Here is a 27,072-nt window from a genome sequence, read left to right as displayed (position 1 = left end):
GGAAAGGCCAGTGTTTCTGTCAAAGTCTACAACAGTTTGTTCATTCATCATGTTGTGTTGCATGTCTCTTGATTTATTTTGGGCTTTTGTTATGCCTTTATTGACAGGACAGTAGGCTGACAGGAAATGGGGAGTGACACGCAAAGGTTTACGGGATCAGAATTCGAACCTGCGACACGCTGTCAGGCTGCTACTGTAGGTGGCTGAACCGATGCGCCAGTGGCCCAGGGCAGGCCATGTTGCCATTTAGAAACCCAAACTTACAAAAGTACATAAATTTTTATTTAAAAAATCAGATCTACAAGCTCTCCCGTGACATGACACTTTGATCTGCTATTTTTGATAATTTGTTGCCACATTCTTACATTTGACATTTTGTCAAAACAATACAAAACATTTATTTTTTTAGATTTGGTTTACTTTTTTGTAGGACAAATTAAGGAAACAGATACATACAGTAGGCCTACTCATGACCCATAAATGTTTGTCATCTGGTCTTTCACTACCGGTATTCCACTGTGAGACAGTCAGGGATTTCAATAATACAATACAATCCTGAGTATCAGTTTAACCATATTTACATTCAGTAAATTAACACTTAGTTTTAACAATATCAGTATTAAAATGTTAAAATGTTGAACACTTTCAACCCCCTGCACCCCTGTTCTGGGGGGAATATTTGTCAAAAAAAGATCAGATCTATAGCAGATTTGTGTAGAGTCTGCACCATACTGTATCTCTCCCCAAAATAGACTGAAAAAAGCGGAGACTAGAGGGTTTAAGTGGTAAAGAGAATCACCCAGCCACTCATATTGACATAAAGCACATTTCTGATACTGTAGATCTGAATCTTGCCTTGGATTTGTTTGTAGGCAAATGCCATATATACCATTATGGCAGGTCAGGAGTCTTAGAAGGCAAGTTGAACTATGAATACAGGGTCAACTGGAGCCACTGCAAAATAACAATAGAACAAGGTGGGCATTAAGTATTTTTTGATTAAAGTTGTGTATATATACATACAGAGCGAGAAACTGGAACTGGTGTACCTCAAGGACATTGAGCTTGATGATGCCGTCTCCATCCTTGTCAAAAGCATTGAATGCCCCTGTAATAAACCCAACACAAACTTTTATATTCATCTATATACATCGATCTCATGATTAATATATTGCTAAAACTTTACAAGAGGGTGACATTTTACCCTCAACTATTTCCTAAACAATGTGCCAAACAATCTAAGACGCATTAATAGCTAATGCATCTATGACAAACCACACTATCGTCCATGCCAAAGTGTTTGGTAGTCTATCTTTACTGTATAATACAATATACAACCAGTTTTTCCTCGCATTCACAGCTTTCAGTGTAGTCCGTACTTACTGAACATGCCCTCCAATCTCACGAAGCAGCAGATGAAGCTGTCGAAGTCGATATTGAGGTGTTCATCAGCGTAGCGCATGGCAATGATGTCATACAACTGTTTGTTGAGCTGAAAACCTTGATGTGGACACAATGACGCAGTTATAACTACCGTCAACAGTTAAACACCTTCATGTCAACGGGACACTGCATAGATCTGCCAAGTATTAATTAGAAATACATTTTGATATATCTGTTATGAGTTGATAAACAGTCAGTAAATACTTTTACATTTTTTTTAATGTAAAAGTACTTTTACTTTTTGTTTTTGCCACAAAACACTTTTCTGCTAAACTCCCACTTTGTATTAACGCCATAGTGCTAACCTGCATCATTAACGGCATTCCTCATCTCAAAACTGCTGATGCAGCGTTTCTTGTCGGGATCATAACGTTTGAAGATCAGCTGTGAGAGATTAACGCAAGGATCATAAAATGAGACCCGGTTAGTCTACATCAACAAGGGATCTGTCAAGTTCCACGTACAGCATCATCCTTTTTTTTTTTTTAAGATATTTTTTTTTGCGGCTTACGCCTTTTATTGATTTTTGAAGGGACAGACAGTAGGCTGACAGGAAACGGGAGAGAGATGGGGGGATGACATGCAGTAAAGGCCGTGTCGGGTCCGGGAGTCGAACCCGCGGCACACTGCGACTGGATTACCAGTCCGGTGCCCAGACCGTTACGCTACGGCCTGGGCCTACAGCATCATCCTTAACAGAGATTCTTTAAACAAAATGAAATGCTGTCCTACCTGCCACTCTTTGATCTTTTTCCACAGGTGTTTAAACTCTTGAAGATTGAGCTTTCCTGTACCGTCCGTCTGAGGTATGTTCAGTTATGGCAAGAACTGTAGAAAGTTAAACTACTACTGCTCGAAAATCTTTCAATTAATACAAACGTGGATAATATTCTGTAGAGGGTGGTCATTTTGCTGTATATTGCTGAATATTTCAGTGACCCGTTGAATGTCGCCTCATTTCTGTTCAGGAAAGGGTCAAGCACTCTGCAAGACCCAGCGATGCTTTTGGGCAACATTTATATTGTGAAGTTGTGTGAATTTCTGCGTCTGTGGGAGGTATTTATATGCAAATATCCTAGCCAATGGCATTGTAAGGCTAAACAATAGGACCCAATGATGATGTTTATGTGAAAAAATAACCAGAAAACACATTTCTTTTACTATTAAAAAAAAAAAATCCGGGTTCTAATCAGTCAGTTTCCCTTGAAACGATTTCCCCAGTCATGGGTTTTAAACTGTCAAACTGAGGACCATCAGACACATTTCTGCGTCTTAATTTTAGCACTGCCGAGTCATGGGGTTCAGAAGTGGCCTGCCTGCTGCCTGTCAATCAAATGAAAGGATACATCCATGAGTGCGATCATACTTCGACACGTCTCCAGGCTGAAGCCCTCTGTCTCTATTTGATTGTCTGTAGAAAAGGCAGAGCTGACATGAGTAGGCATCTCACAAAATGTATAAGTGAATGTGAAGGAATCTTATTTTTTATTTGTTCCATTTTATTCCAGTGTAGGCCTATACTCACGTTTTGCCAATACTCTCTGCATGACCACTTTAAACTCATTGGAGTTGATCTGCATATCCTGAACGAGGGGAAAGTAACGGTTCACATTAACTCACTCACTATATACAGGTAAGTCTTAAATAATTTAGTGTCTGTCATGTGTTGTTACGTTTCCCCATCTTGACATGTCTCCTCACCTCGCCAGCAATATGCTCATAAATGGCTCTAAACTGCTTCTCCTCTTCAGTTTCTTCCACAGGCTGGAGAATCTTTAGCTGAAAAGGGAAAAAGTCAACAAACGATACGAGTGTTTAGCAACAAATAAAAGTGTCCATTTCATATATGCTTTTCACTAGTCTAAACTATAACCCTAAGCATTTGGAGTAACTTAAGCACTTTTTTTTTACCACTTTCAACCTAGCATCCCTATTGGGCATGTTATCATAGCTATACGAAGAAGTGTAAAGGGCTTTATTGGATACCTTAATCCAGTGGTTCTCAAAGTGGGGTCTGGGGACCCCCAGGGGTCCTTGGTGTGGTCCCCAGCATAATTAATAGCATTTTAACCGTGCACTTTAACCATATGTTATACTTTAGCTATTCAAAAAGTAGCAGATCTACACATCTGCAAATCTATGGTGTGGCCCATCCATCCATCTTCAACCACTTATCCGTACTCGGCTCACAGGGGCAACAGCTAAACCAGAGAGCTCCAGACTTCCCTCTCCACAGCAACATTAGTCTTAATCAACATTAACTTAATTCTGGGGGATCCTGAGGCGTTCCTGGCAGATTTAGGAGATATAAACCCTCCAACTCAAGAGTTCTTATAATTGTCACGACTCACGCCCTCCTGTCATGCTCCTCTTGAATCTGAGGTTCGGCTATCATCTGGACCCTCCTTTCCAGTACCTTGGCGTAAACCTTCACAGGGGAGGCTGAGTAATTGGCACACACCCTCTCATCCCCCGGGGAAAACTACAGGGGAGTGCGTTCTCTATCACTGACTGTACTAGTGACCCAGCAGGGTCGGGACGGGATGGATGGCATATTCTTCCACATGTGACATGCGTTATGCTCTCACAGTGAAATCCTTACTGTTGGGTGAAAAGGAGTGGCTATTTATCGAAGGAGACGTGATTGTCTAGTGTCTACACCCATCCCAGTCCCAAGGCTTGGCAGTGACCAGGTACAGTACTGTATATACAGTACATGGGAGCATTGGACAATGAATTGTGAGAAGGGAAATATACAAACTGAAGAGGGCAGCACTACGGGTAGATATACAGTACAGTAACTATGAACATGTAAACAGACTCATGAGAAAGGAGCAGGTGGAAGTAGGCCACCATGGAGCAATTGCCCTTTAAATCTTGGAAAGTAGTTCACTTGGGGGAGGTGCTGGTGACATCTGACATGTGAAGATTGAGTTTCAGCCAGGCCTGTCGGGCTCAGAGAGTTATCTGAATTACTGTACTGGTATGTGAGTGCAGAGGTCACATTGTTCTAACAGTTAATGCAGTGCTGTTGCAGACTCTAGACAAACTACTACTCGCTTGCTCATTATTACCTTCTTCTTCTTTTCCCCCCGAATCACGCCATCATGCTCGATTTCTTTGTTGGCTTGAGCCCTGTCTGACACGAACACAATGGGCTAGAATAGGGAGAGACACATGAGAAATTGAAGTGGTTGATGTGGGAAGAAGAAATGAGAGGGTTGTGGGATGATTGTGATTAGGATGAAAGGCAACAACGGGGTGGATATTCAACTGACTGCAAGCAATGATGCACAAGACAACATGACACAAGACAGAGGCAGGAAAAGCAGAGCTCAACAGAAAGCATCTTCAGCTTTCTTTCTGCTTTACCTTTGCTTTGTCTTTCTCATCATTCTGATGGGCCGTGAAATGAGACAGGATAGGAGAAAAATTAGATGAAAAGGTATGGAAGAGATGCATGATACAGGACAGACAAGATGGATGATGTCGAGACATGATGAGATTCTGTATGTAGGCTGCACAATAGGGTTTTACAATACTATGTGTAAGTATCTGTATTATAGCAAGCAACATATTGCAAGAATGATTTTGGGGCTGTTTTATTTTTTTAACAGACCTAATCAATAGTAAACTTGGTACATTTTAAACTTACTGTCTTACTGACTTACTGTCTGTAACTCATAATTGCAAATGCCAGTTAAAATACAATTTTGCCCATATTGTGCAGCCATAATACACAGATCTACCATAATTACATTACCTGCGTTATGTCAGTCCCAACTGCGCTGTCACTTTCCCTGGGAGAAAGCAGACAAATGTCACACTAGAATTTCTGGCATTAATTTAGTTTTTTTAACTACCCTACCTATTCTACATCCTTTTGATCAACCGCAGCATCCAACATTATACCAACCGCACCACATACTGTATGACCAAAACCCCTCCACCCTTATTGACTCTTACTCTGAGATGCTGCTCTGTTTCTCAGAGAAGACTCTGAGGATGAATTCTCCCTCCTGGTGCTGTTTAAAGGTGGTGGGAATGATGACGTACTCCCCTGGAGGCAGGCGGAAACGTTCTGTTATCTCACGCAGGTTGATGTAGCTCTTACATTTGGCCTTGGAGGCCGTGTATAGGAAGAAGTCCTTCGGCAGGTGCTGATTGCATCCACGCATCTAGGAATGGACATAGGGCAGTGGCATTGACTCAGGACATAGTGGCTCACCATTCGGAACGAATGGTGCTGGAGCAATATTCTTTGGAAATCCTTAATCATCTTAACCCATTCTGACCTGAGATCAGATTCATACGAGGTTTCCACTGGACACACACTGGTTCTGATTAACCCATTCTGACCTGAGATCAGATTCTAGAAATGTCAGTCGCTCTTCGATTTTTCAAAAATAGCAGACCTACAAGCTCGTATCGATATGAGCTTGTAGATCTGCTATTTTTCAATAGCTAAAGCATAACATGATGCTGACACGGGTGCCCGTTCAGAATGGGTTAAAGAATGTAATTAAATATTAATTACATACCCCATGAAGCCTTGAATTCATGGAGTTTTTGTTGCATTCCTAAGCCAATAATTTGATGACTACTTGCGGCGTCTTTCCGCCAGTCATCAAATTATTGGTTTAGAAATGCGACACCCAGATATTATGTCTGTGTCCCTTTTATGCCCAAATATGGAGTCTATGCAGATGATGTGCAGAACAGGCCAGCTCCATATATGCACCCTGGGCACGGGCCCTGTCCAGAGCCCGGGCAGAGGCCTTTTTGGGGCGGTTCTGGACAACTGTGTGTCCGACCGACTCGACACCCAGGCACTGCACTCCCTGTGGTGGTGTGGAACACGTGTGTCGAATTTGAAGTCGGTGGGGCGAACGGTGCATTTATAGATGGATGAGTTAGACAACACACAAGACAATATAAAAGACAGTACTGTACACGCGCGCACGCACACACACACACACACACACACACACACACACACACACACAAAAGAGGCACTTGAAGATACAGGTCATAATTGGGACAGCGCTGACATCGTTACACTGATGTCCTCCCAGATGATCCTACCTCCTGTGGCACCTACAGTATGAAGACAAAGCAAATATGAGCAGTGCTATTCCTTCCAGTGATTTGCATAAAAGTATGGATTCCATAGTGAACCTCAATCAGGATTTCAGTACCTCATAGATGGAAAATCCAATGGTGAAGTTCTTGGCACCCTTACTGCGTTCCTTCCTGCGGCCTTTCTGCATCAGAGCCACAACAACGGTGCATGCCACCTGTTGTTCATCTTCTGGATCATCGTCTTCGTCATATAACCGCATGCGATACTGTGGGTTGGTCCAGAAGGTTTCTGTAAAACAGCAAGGTGGGAGCGGTCTTCTGACTCACTGCTTGAGACGATCGTAGATGGTGCTAAAGAGTGAGTGATAAGTCATACCTGGGAAGTTCCTGCAGCCCCCAGCTGAACTTCCTCTCACCCAGCGTCCTTCATTAACGGCCACAGTCCAGCTGACTCTTTCATCGTGGTCCATTGAGTCTGGAGTGAGGTTACAGATCTCCATCTTGGTGAAGTACTTCTTGAAATCATCAAAGGACATCCTGGAGGTGATCAGAGAGGGGAAAAAAATATCAAGTGATATTAAGTGGAAAAATTTCTGAAATGGGTCATGGGGACAATGAAGCGAGAAATGCCAGAGGTTTTCACTCACCAGAACTCACTTTGTTCAACAGTCTGTTTTTTTAGGTTGTCCCTTTCTGCGATGGCAAGGGTGTCCCATTCTTTTGAACTGTAGAAACATTACCATCCACAAAAGAATGCATGCTAAACACTGCATGAAAAATAAATCACTTCATCGCATTAGATATGGCCCATTGAGGATGGTGTACAGTAGCCTTCAAACAAGGCACAAAATATTGTCATTCTTAGCCATACAGGTCCATTTGAGTCTATTTATACACTTATAACAGGGGTCTCAACAGTGTTTACGTTGAGGGTGGTAGTAGAGGTATGACTCCCCACCTTGATCACTTGGCGTCTAGCAGTCTATTAGCCAGTTGCACAACATTCTAACCAGCCTGCCCTGGTGGAGAGTATGGTTTTAAAGCTGTAATCAATAAATCACATCCTAACCTATTTGTTGTTGTCAACGCAGGAGTCACAATCAAGTCAATGTCAAAACTAATCTTGCATAAAGATTGACTATCTCTTTTCACCATAGCTTGGTGTGCAGGCTTAACCTCTAGTTTTTCAGCCCTACGCCCACAGTCGATATAGTTTGGTGTCCTTTGAAGGTCAAATGGTCATACTCATATGTCGGCAATGGAGAGACACAGAATAAGAGATGTTGTTGCAGTCAGGGTTTGCACACCTAGGTGTGTTTTCTATTTTCCTTGTGATGAAATACACCTGTTAGGCTGTTCATCTATCTAGCACTCCAAGGAGCTTAGAACAAATGCCAAGAGCTATCTACAAATACTATTTGACCAAAACCTGTTTTCAATGTATTATAAATATGTTCAGAAACTATAATGGGTCACTGATCAAGTCTTACTTTGCATTCCATGGTCCTTTCCATAGCACCCAACCCCAGGGATTGCGCAAGCGAATCAGGCGAATTCTCGTGTCCAGTTTAACCTGATCACACTGGAAACACGAACACCCTTTAAGCATATTGTAAAAAAACAAAACATTTTCATGTTGCAAAGAATCTTGAAACCACACTTTTGTGTACACTTTACTGTACCTCCTCCAGACCTATGATGGAGTAGGCATGACCTTGAACAAGTCCCTGTTCAGTCCGACTTTCCATGTCCTGTGGAGTAAGGACCTGACAGAGGTGACGTACAAGACATTTACATTTGGGGTAAATATTTCGCAAGGCAATGTGACGTCAACACAATAGCTCTCGCAACGCCGGGCAAGCCGCTTTTCTGTGTGTACTTTTGGCCGCTAGCTTCAAACTTCGTTCCAAATGGGTGTAAGGAGCGGCATGGCCTCTAATGTGTGTTTTGTTGTCTCAGCTTTCCTTCCGTTTAGCTAAAATGTTGGGTCACTGCTTGTAATTTATTTACAAGTGCAAGATTCAGGCTTAACACAACTCTTAACTCTAAACTCACATCAATGGAGCATCCCATCAGTGAGCCTCTCTGCAGCGATTTCTTCATGATCTTGAAGAGCTCTTGGGGGGCATCTATTAAATCAAAGAACTCCGTCACACCCCCTGTGAAGTCCTCCATGGCTTCGAGGGTGTTTCCCCCTTTCAGTGCTTCATAGGTACCATGCAACCTGAGAAGGAAACAACCAGTCACATTCAGAGTGCAATTGTCTGTTCACATGAGGCCACAGCAGACAAGCTTAATTGAAATCTGAACCATGCAAACAAGTGCTGGGTGATATGACTTGAAATCGATATCACAATCATTTCAAACCTTTGCTTATTATTAAACAAAAACGGTGAAAAGAATGGATGATCTAAAAGCTCAGAACTTGTCGCATTGCGACACATTCTGAGTTTGTAGATCGGTTATTTTCACTATTTTTATATGCCATATATGGTGGTACGACAGAATAGGTTTTAATACAGGGTTAAGTGGTTAATCTATAAGAATTATTTCATGTTGATTCATTGATATTTTCATTGAAAATCCTCTAAATTAATAAATCTAAATATCGGCTTCAATATATTCGACTAGTTGCCCTTGCAGCCACTTGACGATGAAGTGCACCACATCCACCACCATATAATATTATGATGAGAATTATGTATTCAACCTCAATATTAGTCATACTTACTTGGCGTATGCTTTTTCCAAGAGGGCACTCCAGAACTCGTTCCTTCTGAAGGATTTGGTAAACACTAGCTGGTTGTTGACGGTAGGGATGCGGTCATCCACAACAACATCAATCCACTCCCCGTACCGCCAGAACTGCAGGTGACATGATGACAGCAGGGGATGTAAAGACACAGAACGCAGAAGAAAGATTTGGGCCTAATTGATTGAATACTCTAATAGTCAGAAATGTAAACAGCACAGATGTACAGTAAGGGGCTAAAAGGACACAAAACACAAAAATGTCCTGGGGCCTTGTATCCATATTGGTCCAGACGTACAGTATGTATTCAATTAATCAACATTAACATAGCATATTAAGTTAACACATTCATACATGCCATCATCAACAAATACAAATAACTATATGTACAATGGAGAAAAGGGAAAAACTCCCATCCTTTTGATGGGAATTCAAATGTAACTCAAATCTAACCCTTATGCATATGACATGACCTGGTATAGGATGGACTACTGTGATTTCCTGCCCTATATCAGTCAAATTAACAAACCATAATTAATGGGAATCATTACCATATTAGAAATATGTTGATGAAGAACTAAAGAGAGGGGCAGAGCTGTAAAGTTTGATGTACCTGGAAGTGGAAGATGCCAGCATAGTTTTCGGTGAAGCTCTGATCTGGAGGGATAACTCTATACAATAACATCTCATTCAGTGTCAGACAAGCGATGGCAGCCAGCAACCAGCAGTCACCTGTCAACAGGTTGTGGGAGTTATAAAGGGGTATTAGCTAATGCATTTGGCAAATATTACAGCGGTGCAAATCCCCTAGCCTGATTTATACTTGGTTGCAGTTGCAGTGCTATGTCACACACTGAAAATAGCAGATCTACAAGGTTTACAGTGTGTCACGTCACTCTGCAAAGAATTGTGAACTTGTAGATCAGCTATTGTCAGTGCATGACATCGGCACGCAACCAAATATAAATCATTCTTGAGATAACCAAGACCACTACTCATTCTCATTTCAAATCATTTTGAAAATGTTCTTCTCACTAGCAGGTTTTCTGTGTACATGCCTTGGCAGGATGTTTTGAACAATCTTTTCTGTCACATTCAACAGGATGGTTTCTGTTTTTGTTTCAACTGCTGCTTTAAAAACAAACAGTAAACTCCTCAGTGTTCATTTATCCATGTCTAACTCTAGGAGTGTAAAACTATAAATGAACCCTTGTTGGTGCATTTGGTTTCATTTGTAAACTCAGAGTTAAATGAAAACAGAATATATGAAAGCGTATATGTGTGTGTGAGTGTGACACAAATGACACATGCTGGTCTTAGTTTGGACAAGGCGAAGTCTAGACAAATATAACAAATAAAGGTGATCATTTCCAATTACACGTATATTTCGAAATAAATTTAGTAGCCCAGGCATTTAATGTGCAAATTTGATTTGGACCTGGGGTGTTTAAAAAGGAACTATAGACGGCTATTTGCAGCAGGGGTGGCGGTGGCTCAGGGGTAGAGCATAGACTGTAAAAAATATGGACAAAGCGTTCCCCGGGTCTAACATGAACGTAAAATGAAGCCTGTAATGATATGCTAATTCCTGATGTAAGTCGCCATCTTTCTAGATCCGTTTGGTACCAGCTGGCCATTGGCTGGCTCCGTTTTGTACCAGCTGGTCATTGGCTGCCCAGACAACGAGGCGGGACTTCCCCCCTTTTTCTCCGTTGGTTTTTATTTTGACTCGAGTGGGAGGAGAAGACTCTTGAGTGGGAGGGGAATCCCGATCATAGACTGTAACGGTAGCCACGCCCCTCAGAACATACGCGACTTTATGGTCATTTTTTTAATTAATGGGACCATAATTTTCCAAAAAGAATATTATGACATTAGAAATGAGACTTTAAACTAGTGACTGGAAGAAGAAAGTATTCATGACCATGTTTATTAAGGTAATACAGTCTAGGTGAAGTTGGGCCAAAATACATGGGCCTCTATGGAGCTATGGGGCTTTTTGGGTCCAGTCCAGCAGTCCAACAGGCCATTATATGAACTACCGATTTCAAATGAGGCTTCACGAAATATCTGGCTGACTGCCCCCCTGGGGTAGAGTGGCAGGATGGTAACCGCAAGGTTGCCAGTTTGAACCTGGGCTCCCCCAGAGTTAGTGTCAAAGTGTCCTTGAGCAAGATACTGAACCCCTAATTGCTCCTGATGTGCTGGTTGGTCGTTGGTGCCTTGCATGGTTTCCGCCACCATCGGTGTATGAATGTGTGGGTGAATGTAATGCACAAACTATGTAAATCGCCTTGGATAAAGGCGCTATACAAATTTAGCTTTTTTCTTTTTTTGTACTGGCCTGCACCAGGCCATTATTTGGTTAAAATTGCAATTTGGCTGATGAAACTGCAAATGATAGCCTGGGTGGACCCAAATTAGGCTGAAGAACTGCAAATAATGCCCCCCCCCCCCCCCCCCTGCAAATAATAGCCCTGGCTGTCAGACACCAGGCGTTTAAAAGGAACCGTGTGGCTGTTTGAGGCAGGGCTACTATATATTTGAAAATATTTGGATTTTTGTTGTTGTTGGGAAGGATAACCTGGTTGGTTAGTAGTCTTTTCTCCTGCCTACTATCGTGATGGTGTCTGTTTATATATGTATTGAAAACATCCCATAGTCTACTCATCAATACATGATTCTTGCTTTTTCAAAAGTATAAAGAAGAAGCCTATCCTTCATAAGAGGAGTTTTGCACTGGCGATAACTGAGCTTTATTTAAATATATTTGCAATCATCACTGCACTGTAAACATTACCCAATTCTCCTTGACAGATGTCTGTCCTATTGGCTCCTTCTATGATGAATTCAGGATTTTCACAGATTTCCTGTGAAAAAGCACAAAATGAATCACAGATGACCAAAACAAAATGCTAATATGCAGCTTTAAATCTGCATTCACAGATCTCTGCACATGAGATGACTTATATGGAGAGGACTTGACCTTTCACCCGGCAGCTGAGTTAGAGTAACATGTTCTGTGTGCAGGGGCCTGGGAGTTGGGACCAAGGACTGTCTAAAGAGGACGAGACGCGAAGACCGTACGGGCGACGCCATGTTGCTCCATGGTGCTCCATGGAAGGAAAGAAACATGCACAGTTGAGACCAGGAAGTTGTACATGCACAAAGTTGGGCATGCGCAGTGGAGACCAGGAAGTTGTACATGCACAAATTTGGGCATGCGCAGTGGAGACCAGGAAGTTGTACATGCACAACTTTGGGCATGTACTTCCATGGAGCACCATGGAGCAACATGGCATCGCCCGTACGGTCTTCGCGTCTCGTCCTCTTTTGACAGTCCTTGGTTGGGACCAGGAACTCCATTAGCTATAAGTCTAGGGGCAGCTGTTACAGGTCAGAACCTCTGAGTCTCCTGAACAAGCCATAATGTTGTGGTAAATGCTGAGAATCCTTCACCTGACCTCATACCGACCTCTGTCAGGGCAGAATGATAAACGGCCATGTAGTGGACTTACTGGAAACCAAGTGAGGAAATGTTATACACATATTATTTATTATTAAGGACTTAAATAGTTGTCTCTCATTCACGGCAATACAACTCTCGATACATGGCCAGTGAGTGCACAAACTGCAGACTTTGATTATGTCAACCTTATTTATGACCACATATGTTTAAGTAATGCTTGTAAGGGTTGGGTGTCATTCCATCTGATTCCACACAGTGACGTATGAAGCCTGATGCTTCGGTGACAAAATGTGTTGCACACTTGTTTCCGTTCAAGATATTGTCCAGTGACATGTCACACAAAACTCACCGAAAATCAAGCTTTATGGCACACTAAAAAATAGTGTCTTCTATTATCATCATCATCATCATCATCAATGAGCATCTCAGAACATTCTACGTACCAATACTGTACATACATACCAGCAGTGATACTTGAGACACAGCAGTGACACCTGCGTCTCTTAATGAGACGCCAGGGTTGTAAAATTAAAATCTCATACTCGAGCGTGTCCAACCAATGACCCTTGGATGAGGACAAGGTTACATTAGGCCATAACAACCAGCTCATACCTGCGCATAGTCTGAACCAATTATTAGAGCATTAGCTAAAGAAAATGACGGTTCTCAAAGTGGTGTGCTGGGCGTGGACCCCCAGGGGTCCTTATGGGGGGTTCCACGAAAGTTAATAATAGCATCAGTTTATAACCACATGAACCCTATATGTACAAAAGCTATTTGAGAATAGCAGATCTGCAAGCTCACAACGCATCGCGATGCAACCGTTTGTGAGCTTGTAGATTTGCTACTTTCAAAAGATATTGACAAAATGTGACACATTTGGAATATTTTTTGAAACATTTTAACAACACAAATCTTGTATGTGTAGGTCCCTGACACAAAATATTTTCAGAAGGGGTCTGTGAGTCGGATAACTAATGAGCTAAAGGACTGGTGCTTGCATGTTTTCCTGACATGTCTAATTGTGGACAACCTCTGCACTCCAAACTTGATATGGTTGAAGTTGGCAAAAGCAACATGTGTATGTCTGCCTGTCCATCTGTCTTGCATGTACTATATAGTATCAGTGCATGTGTCTTTGCCATGTCTCTGGCTTGTGACTGCATGTGACTACACATTTCAGCAACAAACTGTAATCCAGGCTGTACCACCATAAAGGTTGTACTTGCGATGCAGCAGTGGGAATGGTTCCCAGTTGAGCAAGTCATTGGACCCCTAGCTATTCCCATGGCACCATTGCTAATAGTTAGGATGGGCAGTGCCAATTGCAAGGCTTTCCCTTTCCTTTCCTTTCCTTTCCTTTCCTTTCCTTTCCTTTCCTTTCCTTTCCTTTCCTTTCCTTTCCTTTCCTTTCCTTTCCTTTCCCTGAATAAACATCCTGGTGAGCATGACATTATCAGAGATCAATGTTAGACCAAATCCCCTACTTATGCCCTGCTGAGTTTCATGGCAGTGTCCGTGAGGAGTCAATTGTGTGAGCGTCAGCTGTCTGTGATTCTTGAAGGTGATAGAATAGAACTATGTGCTGAGTGCTGACAAACATGTAGCTATATCATCTTCACACCCTTCACACCCTCCGGAATTTGGAGATGGGGAGTTTTGTCAACCACCAAGAGTGTTTGTTTAAGTATTAAGTCTTACATTTGTAGCATAGCCTACAAAGTGTTCCTTCTACCCTTACAGCAATTGAATACTCTCCATGTACTCCAGAGGTACTCACCGACGGCCGTTTCCATTCAAAATTCCTTGGCAATTTCTGACTATAGAAGAGAGAGGAGTCATCTGCAGGGAACAATGGATCTTCAAACAGCACCTTCTTGCTTACATATTTGTCCCGTAGTTCCAAAAAGGTTTTAAGACGCTTGGCATCTTTCACAGTCTCATTTCTGCTTAGAATGGCTGAGTAGATAGAGTTGCTACCAACAGGGGGGTAGTCACGTTCTTTGTCAGGTTCAAATACTGCATCATTTTCAACTATTTCTCTCACCGGAATTTCTTCTACAATTTCATCCATTTTATATGTCACCTCCACAATTTCTTCAACTTTGTATGTCACCTCCATTGCCTTATTCGTGTGTTCATTTACCTCTGACATTCATTCTTCAGTGCAAATAAACTGCTGAGTCCTTGCTTATTTGAGCTTGAGTAACGACTAGCCGCCCAAAGAAAGTTCCTGTATCCTCCCTCTCTGCCCTGACACTCTTAGTTCCTTTTTTGAGTGCTGTCACTGCTGATACCCTGTCAACACACACACACACACACACACACACACACACACACACACACACACACACACACACACACACACACACACACACACACACACACACACACACACACACACACACACACACACACACACACACACACACACACACACACAGCCAGCTATTCGCTGGTGCAAGGGCTAAAAATAGGCCTCTTATAAGAGAGTGTGGGAGACAAATATGGCCTCAAAATCTATACCACTTTTCAATATTAACTCTCATTCATTAATAATGACCAGAAGCTGTATCAACACATTAAACTTTCATAGCTATAATGGCTATTGATGTGATTGTGACCATACACTCCTGGGATGTAGCTCATAGCTAATTCAGAAGAAACATTATTGTAGTAAGCTGTAATGGTATGAGCATGAACAAATTGAGTGCATGGCATAGGGATTGGCAAAGTGTGTTTAATATCGTTTAATGCAGACAGATCTTTCTATTTGGATGTATTTATTTTTATTTTATTTTATTTTATTTTATTTTATTTTATTTTATTTTATTTTATTTTATTTTATTTTATTTTATTTTATTTTATTTTTTGCCACTTAATATTACTATTGTAGTGTTGGGGATACCTGCTGTACTGTTTTACCCACATTCTATTTATTTATTGTAAGCTCTTTTACCTACATTATAATCCCTGTTACAACATATCAGACATTTACAAATATTATATAAATTACACAATCAGCTGTGCTGTTTTAACGACCACAATTAAAGTTTGTCTTTTTTCATGACTGGATTTCATAACCCTATAGTCTTCATGTGCCACAATTATTAGTGTGGTTGCCCGAATATTAGTATCTGCTCTACACTATATTGACACCTAGTGGTAAAATTAGATAGATAGATAGATAGATAGATAGATAGATAGATAGATAGATAGATAGATAGATAGATAGATAGATAGATAGATAGATAGATAGATAGATAGATAGATAGAGATATAAATTGTCATAAAGACATAATATTTAAATCTGCATTATGTAAATACCCTGTGCTACCCTAGCCTGGATGCAGCCCATAGACCCTGGGTCATCAGCCTCTTTTGTTTGAGTGTGCTGGGTCGTTACTACAACAAGAACAACAACAACAACAACAACAGATCCACCTGTTGGTGGCGCTGTAACTGGCCAATGTGAAAAGGGTGGGATATATTCCTCAGCCTAGTATGAAAGTCTGTGAAAGATTCCACGTAAATTAGTGTGGTTGCCCAAATGGGCAACCAGACTCTTGTAACTGTGACACTTTATTATTTCACTGGAGTAGTCTTTATTTTGACGCTTTATACCTCCCACACTGTACGCTGTACGCACTTGAGCCATATGTCAAATTGACCGAAAAAATCGGGAATCGTGTGCTTGTATTTTGTTAAGAGAAATGTTGTATAGTTTAATTGATATGAATTTATTAGTGAATTAAATTTCCCCATTGACATGAATGGGAAAAGGCAAAAATTCACATTCAAGTATTCGTTCCTCGGAGACTGTAATCACTATAGTTACAAAACTTTTAGGGATAATTCAACATTATCCCTAAAATTATTTAACCCTAAAATGTTATCGGTCGGCCTCATGGTGGCGCTATAACAGCCCACTTTACCTTTTGGCTTATAACTCTTGAACCGTAGGTCGTAAAATCAAAATTATTTTTTCCCTGGATTCCTTGGGTCATGACGCATCTCCCCATATAGGCCACGCCCATTTCCGCCATGATAGATTTTCCGCCATTTTGAATTTTGTCCAAAACACACTTTTTGCTTTTCCTCCTACAGATTTTGTCCAAATCTCACAGAAATCGGCACACGTGATCTCTGGACCCATCCAATTAAAACTGAGCTGCAGAATTTTTAAAGTGCGTATCGTTCGGCCGTAATCGTCTTCCGAAGTTAGTAGGAGGGGCCTATATCACAAAAAATGCCATAAATCACGAACGGAATGTCCAATCCATCCCACATTTCAATCACATGTCCGGGGTGGTTCAATCAACCAAGTTCTAAAAGCAATTCCATTTTCATCCATAGGGGGCGCCGCAAATGCGAGAAATGTAACCGTTTGTCGCAAAAACATGAATTTCGGGGGTTAAATCCCCTCCGAATTACTTACGCATGATCTAAGGCGTGACTTGAAATTGTAATTGGCTGGCAATACTAGTGGGAGGGGCATATGTAAGCCACTGCGGCAACCACACTCTGCAATTTTTTTAAATTGCGAATTTTCTAGTTTGTGATGCCTTTGACAGATGTTTGTAGAAGTCGTTCAGTTATTGTTACATCATTTTGTAATTAACCTCTTAAGTCCTACATAATATATACACTTAGTCGCACAACAATGTTCAATTGTAAAAATGGCTGATCTACAAACTCACAACACAGCATTGTGAGGCTGTTTTTGAACATTTGTAAAGGATAATTTCACATGTTTCAAGTGATTAAAGGATGGATGGCTTTGCCGGCATTTAATGTGAATCACCACCAGCCCAGGTGAAATGTAGGCTATGCATAGTTCTTGTGAGGCTGGAATCTATTTTACAGTATGGCTCTAGATGCGGAACATAGAAATGTTATGTCAGATTTTCACATTCAGAACCGTGTTAATCAGACCAGTGTGTGTCCATGTGGAAACCTCGTATGAATCTGATCTCAGGTCAGAATGGGTTAATCAGACCAGTGTGTGTCCATGTGGAAACCTCGTATGAATCTGATCTCAGGTCAGAATGGGTTAAATACTACTGAAGTTTCACTTGTAAGTTTGGGTAAGAAACTGTTTTGTTTTTTGGTTTTTTTTATCAGCTTGCAGAGACTTTTTGTCTAATCACGTGGTCTGGTTCTTTATTTTCTTTACTTTATACGATAAAGCGTCCAGTACAGGAGTTATGTACAATTTGTCAATTTGCAGGTATTTAGAACAAAATTAGACTCAAAATCTATACATGCTGCAAGTGCTCCGTCTTCCAATAAATAAGGTTTATCAAGTAGAAATACATGTTTGGTTATGGTGACATACATTTTGTGCGTTGTACATTTACATGACATTGGCAGTTATAAATAAAATTGATATAAATTAACATGTTTTGAGTACTGAGTTATTTCACCGAGCTGGTTCAGTTCAGGTGAAGAAGTTTAAATGGTTTAATGTTTGAAATTATGTTAATTAATTTATTATTAGCCAAATTTGTTTGATACATATCAAGTAGTGTCTAATGGGGGTCTAATGGGGGCTCAACAAATGTGGATTTGGGAACAACTGCAGACTGCAGTACAGTATTAAGTTATTAACAGATCCCTGATTGATCTAAAAACGAATCCACAAATCACCAACAACACAGCAATAAGGCATTGAAACGTTTCCTTTGGAAAGTCAGAAAGTGACGTGCAAAATAAAAAATAAAATCTGCCAATTTATACACACTATGTTACACGTATACCGACGGTAGGATACCGTGTCTTTTAGGGGCGTTTCTGTGGTCAAGATAGGGCTTTTTTTTGGTAGGCTACTGTAGCCTACCTGTCAGTTCTGCTGCTGGAGTCGGGTCTTCATGTAGGCTATAGCCTATGTGGTCTTCAATGTATAGCCTATGTGGCGTGAACACTAAATCCAGGCTAAAATCGCGAGATAGTCAGCAAGTCATTAATTACAGAAGTATTTCACACACCTTTGATTCGCTGTAATAAAGGAACTAAAAGGTGATGAAGCAGAGGGAAACACAAAAGTCAGTTGGCAGCGCCACAGCCCAGCGACACCCACGTTGTGGCCAGAAATGTCACTCCGTTTGTAAGCTAAAGGATCCCACATAGTGTAGGTTTGTAATAATGTAGTTTTTTGATGAATTGAACAATGTGGACTTTTGATGAATTGAACAATGTGGACCCTCTTAAACAAGTGTAATGCTTAATTGGGTCGTCCACTCACAGTTAACAGTCTTTGTATTGAGTTTGTGCTTGAAATGTACTGTAATTCTACAAACTATTAATAAGATATTTAAATAAATCTATCAAACCAGAGCTAGACTACACCATGATATATTATTAGGAGTACAATAACTTGGCATTGTGAATAAAAAGGTATTAGCCACAGTGGGGTTGCAGTGTAATGTAATGCTGAAGGTTTAATCACAGGGCTGTCTGCTTTATGTATTATGATTAAACGTGCATTCTGGTATATTGTGAATCAATGATTGAGAAAAACATCAAAGGGGTTTGAACCCGTGAAGTTCTATAAAGTTGTATTAAGAAGTCGGGCGTCTAGACCGCTAGACCACTGAGGACGCTGCCAGGAAAGGGACTCATGTCTGTATTGACTATTTAAGCCGTGACGTAACCCGCTTCCGGGTCTTACTCAAGGAAGCTCCACGTCATACATTTTCTTTGTCGTGGACACTTTACAGTTTACATTAATAATAATTATACTCGAGTTGGAAGCATTAAGACACATTTTAACCCTCAATGGCTTCCTTTCTGAAAAATAACGTTATTGTAAAAAAATAAAAAGATTCACGCGTTCAAAATCATAATAATATGTAGCTATAGAAGCGGACGGGACCCGGATGTAACGTAGGAGGACTACAATAATATATGACTACAAGAAAGACGCGGCAAAAGACTCGCGGGCGTGGCCTCACGTCACACCCGGAAGGAAGTGACGCCAACCCCTCAAATACGGAAGAGACGCGTGGAGGGGGGTTTTGCTCAGTGTTGTTTTGATTTTGCCACGTCACCATGTCCGCCGTGGCGTCGTCGTGTCCGCAGCAAGCAGGTACGTTAAATGTTATTTAATACATAACGTTGTTGTTGTTCAAACATCTGTGATCACTTTATGATAACTTTGTTGTGATGTTTATATATTATGTTCGTGCCACTCTGTAAAACCGTGTTCGAGTAGTCGAATGGTTACCGTCGGCGCCTACTAGACTACGGCCAGGGCCCGGGTTCGAGTCCCCATCGAGGACTGAGAGTTTAGCTTCATTTCTTACCAAACTAACACAATTGTTTTAGCTTTTCTCGTCGAGGTCCATTATTTATTCAGTATTTGAGCCTAAAAATGGTGGTCCCGTGGCTCAGATACCGAATGAATAAAGGACCTCGACTTGATGCAAACAAACAGTTGTGTTTGTTAAGAAGAAAATAAACTCGGTCATCGACTGGGAAGTGAACCCGGGCCCGGTTGTTCACATTATTACCATCGACGGTATCCATTGGGCTACTGGATCATGGTTTTATAATGTAGTTAGTAACATATATGAACACAACACAGTAGGAACAGAGCATTCTGGTTCACGACGGCAGCACGCTAGCTAGCTAACGAACTAGCGTGTTCGTTAGCTAGCTAGCGTGCTGCCGTCGTGAACGTGCACAATGATAGTCAACGGACCAGCGCGTTCATGTGTTTGGGGCCAGGCTGCAATACCTTCATTCGGCCACTATGTCCATTTGGCCTCAGGGTTTCCTCTGGGTGCCTTTTCTCTATTCATAATATACTCTATGCTCACAATGGTGGTCAGTGGCTCAAATCGGTCTGAGAGGCTAAATGGCCTCAAATGGTGGTCCGTGGCTGAATAAATAATCGACTAGAGGTGAACAGAGTAGTGTTTAGATGGTTCTGTTATGACTGCATGCTGTAGTGTTTAGATGGTTCTGTTATGACTGCATGTTGTAGTACTAGTATTTAGATGGTTCTGTTATGACTTCTCCTCTGCATGCTGTAGTGTTTAGATGGTTCTGTTATGACTTCTCCTCTGCATGCTGTAGTGTTTAGATAGTTCTGTTATGACTTCCCCTCTTCATGCTGTAGTGATTAGATGGTTCTGTTATGACTTCTCCTCTGCATGCTGTAGTGTTTAGATGGTTCTGTTATGACTTCTCCTCTGCATGCTGTAGTGTTTAGATGGTTCTGTTATGACTTCTCCTCTGCATGCTGTAGTGTTTAGATGGTTCTGTTATGACTGCATGTTGTAGTATTTAGATGGTTCTGTTATGACTTCCCCTCTGCATGTTGTATTGTTTAGATGGTTCTGTTATGACTTCTCCTCTGCATGCTGTAGTGTTTAGATGGTTCTGTTATGACTGCATGTCGTAGTATTTAGATGGTTCTGTTATGACTTCCCCTCTGCATGTTGTAGTGTTTAGATGGTTCTGTTATGACTTCTCCTCTGCATGCTGTAGTATTTAGATGGTTCTGTTATGACTTCCCCTCTGCATGCTGTAGTGTTTAGATGGTTCTGTTATGACTTCTCCTCTGCATGCTGTAGTATTTTGATGGTTCTGTTATGACTTCTCCTCTGCATGTTGTAGTATTTAGATGGTTCTGTTATGACTTCTCCTCTGCATGTTGTAGTGTTTAGATGGTTCTGTTATGACTTCTCCTCTGCATGCTGTAGTGTTTAGATGGTTCTGTTATGACTTCTCCTCTGCATGCTGTAGTGTTTAGATGGTTCTGTTATGACTTCTCCTCTACATGTTGTAGTGTTTAGATGGTTCTGTTATGACTTCTCCTCTGCATGTTGTAGTGTTTAGATGGTTCTGTTATGACTTCTCCTCTGCATGCTGTAGTGTTTAGATGATTCTGTTATGACTTCTCCTCTGCATGTTGTAGTGTTTAGATGGTTCTGTTATGACTTCTCTTCTGCATGCTGTAGTGTTTAGATGGTTCTGTTATGACTTCTCCTCTGCATGTTGTAGTGTTTAGATGGTTCTGTTATGACTTCTCCTCTGCATGTTGTAGTGTTTAGATGGTTCTGTTATGACTTCTCCTCTGCATGTTGTAGTGTTTAGAATGGGGGTGGGCAACTTTGACGATGGAGACTATATTTCCACTATATTTACACTCTCACTCCAGAGGGCCACGTTGCATATTGCTGTTGTAGCAAAAATAGCCGATGTACAAGCTCAAAACGGGTCACAGTGCAACGCGTTTGGGGCTTATTGATCAGCTATTTTTTTCCCCCCAAGACGGTGGATTGTGGCCCATGCCTTCCTGCTGTTATTTGTCATGTTGGTGTTCTCTATATCTTTTCGTCCTGGGCATGACGTTAAACTGTTCCGTTCGAGAGGACCGGCGACCCTCGAATGTAAACAGCCATGAAAGGAAACTATGTGTGTGTGAGGTGTTCTATCATTTCATTCCAGTACTACTACTTTGGGTAGTGGCTGGACGTTTGTGTAGATATTGAAAAGGAGGGGACGAGCAGGCTACCTTGTGGTAGGCCGTTCTTTTGGGCTTTCCATTTACTCCTCTGGTCATTTAACTGGACATAGAAGCGCCTGTTGTTGAGGAGGCTTTTCCCGACCATTGTGCGGTGTTGGACAGTGTCATAGGCAGCAGAGAGATCTCTGAATGCTGCTCCAGTTATTTGTTTTCCCTCAAACCCATCCTCCATGTGTTGGGTGAGGTTGAGCTCTGTCCAGCACAGGAGCGGCCAGGACGGAAACCAGCTTGGTCTTTAGTCAGCTTGGTGTCTGTGAGTGGTATGAGGCGTTGGAGTAGCAGCCTCTCTTGTAGGTGATGCAGAGGAGGGAAATGGGTCGGTAGCTCTTTGGGGGTGATGGGTCTTTGCCAGGTTTGGGGATTGCAACCACTTTGGCCTTTCTCCAGACAGAAGGGATGGTTTTCTGTGCCATGCATTTATTCAGTATCCCCACGAGCCAGGTCTTTGCGTTAGGTCCCAGGTGCTGTATCATTTCTGCCAGTATGTCATCAATCCCTGCTGCTTTTCCGGGTTTCAACTTTCCCATTGCAGTTTCGAGTTCTTCTAGGTCGAAGGGTTTGGTTTGAGGGCTGGCTGATTGAGGTTGGTCTGATACCACTGTGTGATGGTATTCTCCTGTGGGTCGGTGGCGGTGTTGGTCACAACTGGTGGCCAACAGTCGTAACCAACACCGCCACCGACCCACATAGAATACCATCGCACAGTGGTATCAGACCAACCACAATCAGCCAGTCCTCAAACCAAACCCTTCGACCTAGAAGAACTTGAAACTGCAATGGGAAAGTTGAAACCCGGAAAAGCAGCAGGGATTGAGGACATGCTGGAAGAAATGATACAGCACCTGGGACCTAGCGCAAAGACCTGGCTTGTGGGGATGCTGAACACGTGCATGGCACAGAAAACCATCCCTTCTGTCTGGAGAAAGGCCAAAGTGGTTGCAATCCCTAAACCTGGCAAAGACCCATTATCCCCGAAGAGCTACCGACCCATTTCCTTCCTCTGCATCACCTACAAGCTCTATGAGAGGCACTAACATTTCTGAACAGACTATATTTACATCAATATGTCTGGGTCCCCACATACTCACTCAGGGTTGACGTGTCACACCTGCAGTGATGGGAGGGGCACCAAAATGTGGTGTTTTGATTGGTTGATGGGGGCACTCCCTTAGTATAAAAGTGTATGTTTTGTGTACACATGACCTGATGAAGATCAAATAGATCGAAACGTTGTCAGTATTTCAATACAGAACGTTTTTTTTACACCTGTGATGTGCGGGCTCCATCCAATACCTACACCAGTTGTGATGCAACAGAGTTTGCTGTGACCGTTGTGAATTATGGGTGGTGTGGTCTTTGCCAAGACGGTGGATTGTGGCCCATGCCTTCCTGCTGTTATTTGTCATGTTGGTGTTCTCTATATCTTTTCGTCCTGGGCATGACGTTAAACTGTTCCGTTCGAGAGGACCGGCGACCCTCGAATGTAAACAGCCACGAAAGGAAACTATGTGTGTGTGAGGTGTTCTATCATTTCATTCCAGTACTACTACTTTGGGTAGTGGCTGGACGTTTGTGTAGATATTGAAAAGGAGGGGGCGAGCAGGCTACCTTGTGGTAGGCCGTTCTTTTGGGCTTTCCATTTACTCCTCTGGTCATTTAACTGGACATAGAAGCGCCTGTTGTTGAGGAGGCTTTTCCTGACCATTGTGCGGTGTTGGACAGTGTCGTAGGCAGCAGAGAGATCTCTGAATGCTGCTCCAGTTATTTGTTTTCCCTCAAACCCATCCTCAATGTGTTGGGTGAGGTTGAGCTCTGTCCAGCACAGGACGGGACGGAAACCAGCTTGGTCTTTAGTCAGCTTGGTGTCTATGAGTGGTATGAGGCGTTGGAGTAGCAGCCTCTCTTGTAGGTGATGCAGAGGAGGGAAATGGGTCGGTAGCTCTTTGGGGGTGATGGGTCTTTGCCAGGTTTGGGGATTGCAACCACTTTGGCCTTTCTCCAGACAGAAGGGATGGTTTTCTGTGCCATGCAGTTATTCAGTATCCCCACGAGCCAGGTCTTTGCGTTAGGTCCCAGGTGCTGTATCATTTCTGCCAGTATGTCATCAATCCCTGCTGCTTTTCCGGGTTTCAACTTTCCCATTGCAGTTTCGAGTTCTTCTAGGTCGAAGGGTTTGGTTTGAGGGCTGGCTGATTGAGGTTGGTCTGATACCACTGTGTGATGGTATTCTCCTGTGGGTCGGTGGCGGTGTTGGTCACAACTGGTGGCCAACAGTCGTAACCAACACCGCCACCGACCCACATAGAATACCATCGCACAGTGGTATCAGACCAACCACAATCAGCCAGTCCTCAAACCAAACCCTTCGACCTAGAAGAACTTGAAACTGCAATGGGAAAGTTGAAACCCGGAAAAGCAGCAGGGATTGATGACATGCTGGAAGAAATGATACAGCACCTGGGACCTAGCGCAAAGACCTGGCTTGTGGGGATGCTGAACACGTGCATGGCACAGAAAACCATCCCTTCTGTCTGGAGAAAGGCCAAAGTGGTTGCAATCCCTAAACCTGGCAAAGACCCATTATCCCCGAAGAGCTACCGACCCATTTCCTTCCTCTGCATCACCTACAAGCTCTATGAGAGGCACTAACATTTCTGAACAGACTATATTTACATCAATATGTCTGGGTCCCCACATACTCACTCAGGGTTGACGTGTCACACCTGCAGTGATGGGAGGGGCACCAAAATGTGGTGTTTTGATTGGTTGATGGGGGCACTCCCTTAGTATAAAAGTGTATGTTTTGTGTACACATGACCTGATGAAGATCAAATAGATCGAAACGTTGTCAGTATTTCAATACAGAACGTTTTTTTTACACCTGTGATGTGCGGGCTCCATCCAATACCTACACCAGTTGTGATGCAACAGAGTTTGCTGTGACCGTTGTGAATTATGGGTGGTGTGGTCTTTGCCAAGACGGTGGATTGTGGCTCATGCCTTCCTGCTGTTATTTGTCATGTTGGTGTTCTCTATATCTTTTCGTCCTGGGCATGACGTTAAACTGTTCCGTTCGAGAGGACCGGCAACCCTCGAATGTAAACAGGAGTAGCAGCCTCTCTTGTAGGTGATGCAGAGGAGGGAAATGGGTCGGTAGCTCTTTGGGGATGATGGGTCTTTGCCAGGTTTGGGGATTGCAACCACTTTGGCCTTTCTCCAGACAGAAGGGATGGTTTTCTGTGCCATGCATGTATTCAGTATCCCCACGAGCCAGGTCTTTGCGTTAGGTCCCAGGTGCTGTATCATTTCTGCCAGTATGTCATCAATCCCTGCTGCTTTTCCGGGTTTCAACTTTCCCATTGCAGTTTCGAGTTCTTCTAGGTCGAAGGGTTTGGTTTGAGGGCTGGCTGATTGAGGTTGGTCTGATACCACTGTGCGATGGTATTCTCCTGTGGGTCGGTGGCGGTTTTTCGCGTCTCGGTTCCTCAGGTGCAAGCTGCATAGTTGGGTTTGTGTGTGTCTTTCTTTTTCTGTCTTTCTTTCTTAGGACGGAGATCAAGGTAGACGCCGTTGGAAGGCTCAACACAAGCCGATGCCCCTAGAGATCCATCCCAAAGCTTCCCTCAGGGAGTTCAGCAAGCCAGCTAGCCAGCAAGCCTGCCCAGTCAGCGAACGCAGCCAGTCGGCTCCGCCAGTCAGCCAGTGTAGAAAGTCAGGCTGCCAAGCCAGAGCATATCAGCCGTTGCAGTCAGCCACTGCAGCCATACCAGCCTTGCTCAGTCAGCTCAGCCAGGCCTCTCTCGAGGCCTGGCTCTCTGTCTGCCTGGCCCGGTCTGCCCTGCCCTGCCTTGCAGCAACAGAACCAGCCTTTCTGGCAAGCCAGCCAGCTCAGAATGCGAGCTGAGCAAGCCAGTGCAGCAGCAAGCCCAGACTAGGTTACCGCAGCCTTACTGTGCAGCCACAGCCACTCAGCCAAGACCAGCAGGAGCTGGCCAGGCTCCAACCCTTGCAGCGCAGCCTTAGGCCGGATAGTCCCCCTGCCTGCACTTTGTTGCCTTCCTGGCCTGTCTGCCTGCCTAGGCGCCTCGGTCTTCCTGTCTGTCTGCCTTGGCCTGCCTGTCTGAAACTGGTTTAGACTAACTGCGTGCTTGCCAGCTGCGTTGGCTTGCTGAGCTCGTATTCTGAGCTGGCTGGCTTGCTAGCAAGGCTGGTTCTGTTGCTGCAAGGCAGGGCAGGGCAGACCGGGCCAGGCAGACAGAGAGCCAGGCCTCGAGAGAGGCCTGGCTGAGCTGACTGAGCAAGGCTGGTATGGCTGCAATGGCGGACTGCAAGGGCTGATATGCTCTGGCTTGTCAGCCTGACTTTCTACACTGGCTGACTGGCGGAGCTGGCTGGCTGCGTTGGCTGACTGGGCGGGCTTGCTGGCTAGCTGGCTTGCTGGGCTCCCTGAGGGAAGCTTTGGGATGGATCTCTAGGGGCATCGGCTTGTGTTGAGCCTTCCAACGGCGTCTACCTTGATCTTCATCCTAAGAAAGACAGACAGAAAAAGAAAGACACACACAAAGTCAACTATGCAGTTTCCACATGAGGAAGGCAGGAAGGCAGGCAGGCACGCAGGCAGGCACAAGCTGCCTGCGTGCTTGCTTCGCCCTCCAGTTGCTGCTCCAGTTATTTGTTTTCCCTCAAACCCATCCTCAATGTGTTGGGTGAGGTTGAGCTCTGTCCAGCACAGGACGGGACGGAAACCAGCTTGGTCTTTAGTCAGCTTGGTGTCTGAGTGGTATGAGGCGT

The 27,072-nt window shown here is 43.1% G+C and overlaps 1 protein-coding gene across 2 annotated transcripts; it reads right to left on the bottom strand.

Moving 5' to 3' along the window:
• Positions 1–264: 264 nt before the first annotated feature.
• On the bottom strand, positions 265–15,056 carry LOC310877219 (calpain-3-like). 2 transcript variants are annotated; one of them, XM_083791009.1, is made up of 23 exons: positions 14,527–15,055; positions 12,078–12,147; positions 9,891–10,009; positions 9,257–9,390; positions 8,581–8,749; positions 8,208–8,291; positions 8,016–8,107; positions 7,173–7,250; positions 6,902–7,062; positions 6,642–6,814; positions 6,529–6,540; positions 5,410–5,621; positions 5,207–5,243; positions 4,816–4,839; positions 4,518–4,601; positions 3,145–3,222; positions 2,969–3,026; positions 2,790–2,854; positions 2,176–2,244; positions 1,749–1,827; positions 1,384–1,500; positions 1,050–1,108; positions 265–954 (listed from the first exon to the last, which is right to left on the bottom strand). In XM_083791009.1, the coding sequence occupies exons 1-23, from the start codon at positions 14,899–14,901 to the stop codon at positions 928–930; spliced, it is 2,376 nt and encodes a 791-aa protein (XP_083647135.1). In that variant the 5' UTR covers positions 14,902–15,055; the 3' UTR covers positions 265–927. The 2 variants fall into 2 exon arrangements, with proteins under 2 accessions (XP_083647135.1, XP_083647136.1); XM_083791010.1 differs by lacking the exon at positions 4,816–4,839 and having other exon boundaries at positions 14,527–15,056.
• Positions 15,057–27,072: the final 12,016 nt, after the last annotated feature.

The sequence above is a fragment of the Protomyctophum parallelum genome, assembly GCF_964188405.1.
Source record: "Protomyctophum parallelum genome assembly, chromosome: 19".
Classification (NCBI taxonomy): Eukaryota; Metazoa; Chordata; class Actinopteri; order Myctophiformes; family Myctophidae; genus Protomyctophum; species Protomyctophum parallelum.
The sequence above is the reverse complement of the archived record's forward strand: the minus strand, read 5'-3'. Positions and strand labels throughout refer to the sequence as shown.

Coding starts and splice junctions, on each gene's coding strand:
- LOC310877219 (XM_083791009.1), bottom strand. CDS start 14,901: ATGTCAGAGGTAAATGAACACACGAATAAGGCAATGGAGGTGACATAC. Junction 8,750..9,256: donor TTGGAAAAAGCATACGCCAA/GTAAGTATGACT, acceptor TTTCCTTCTCAG/GTTGCATGGTACCTATGAAG. Junction 1,828..2,175: donor AAAAGATCAAAGAGTGGCAG/GTAGGACAGCAT, acceptor AATCTCTCACAG/CTGATCTTCAAACGTTATGA.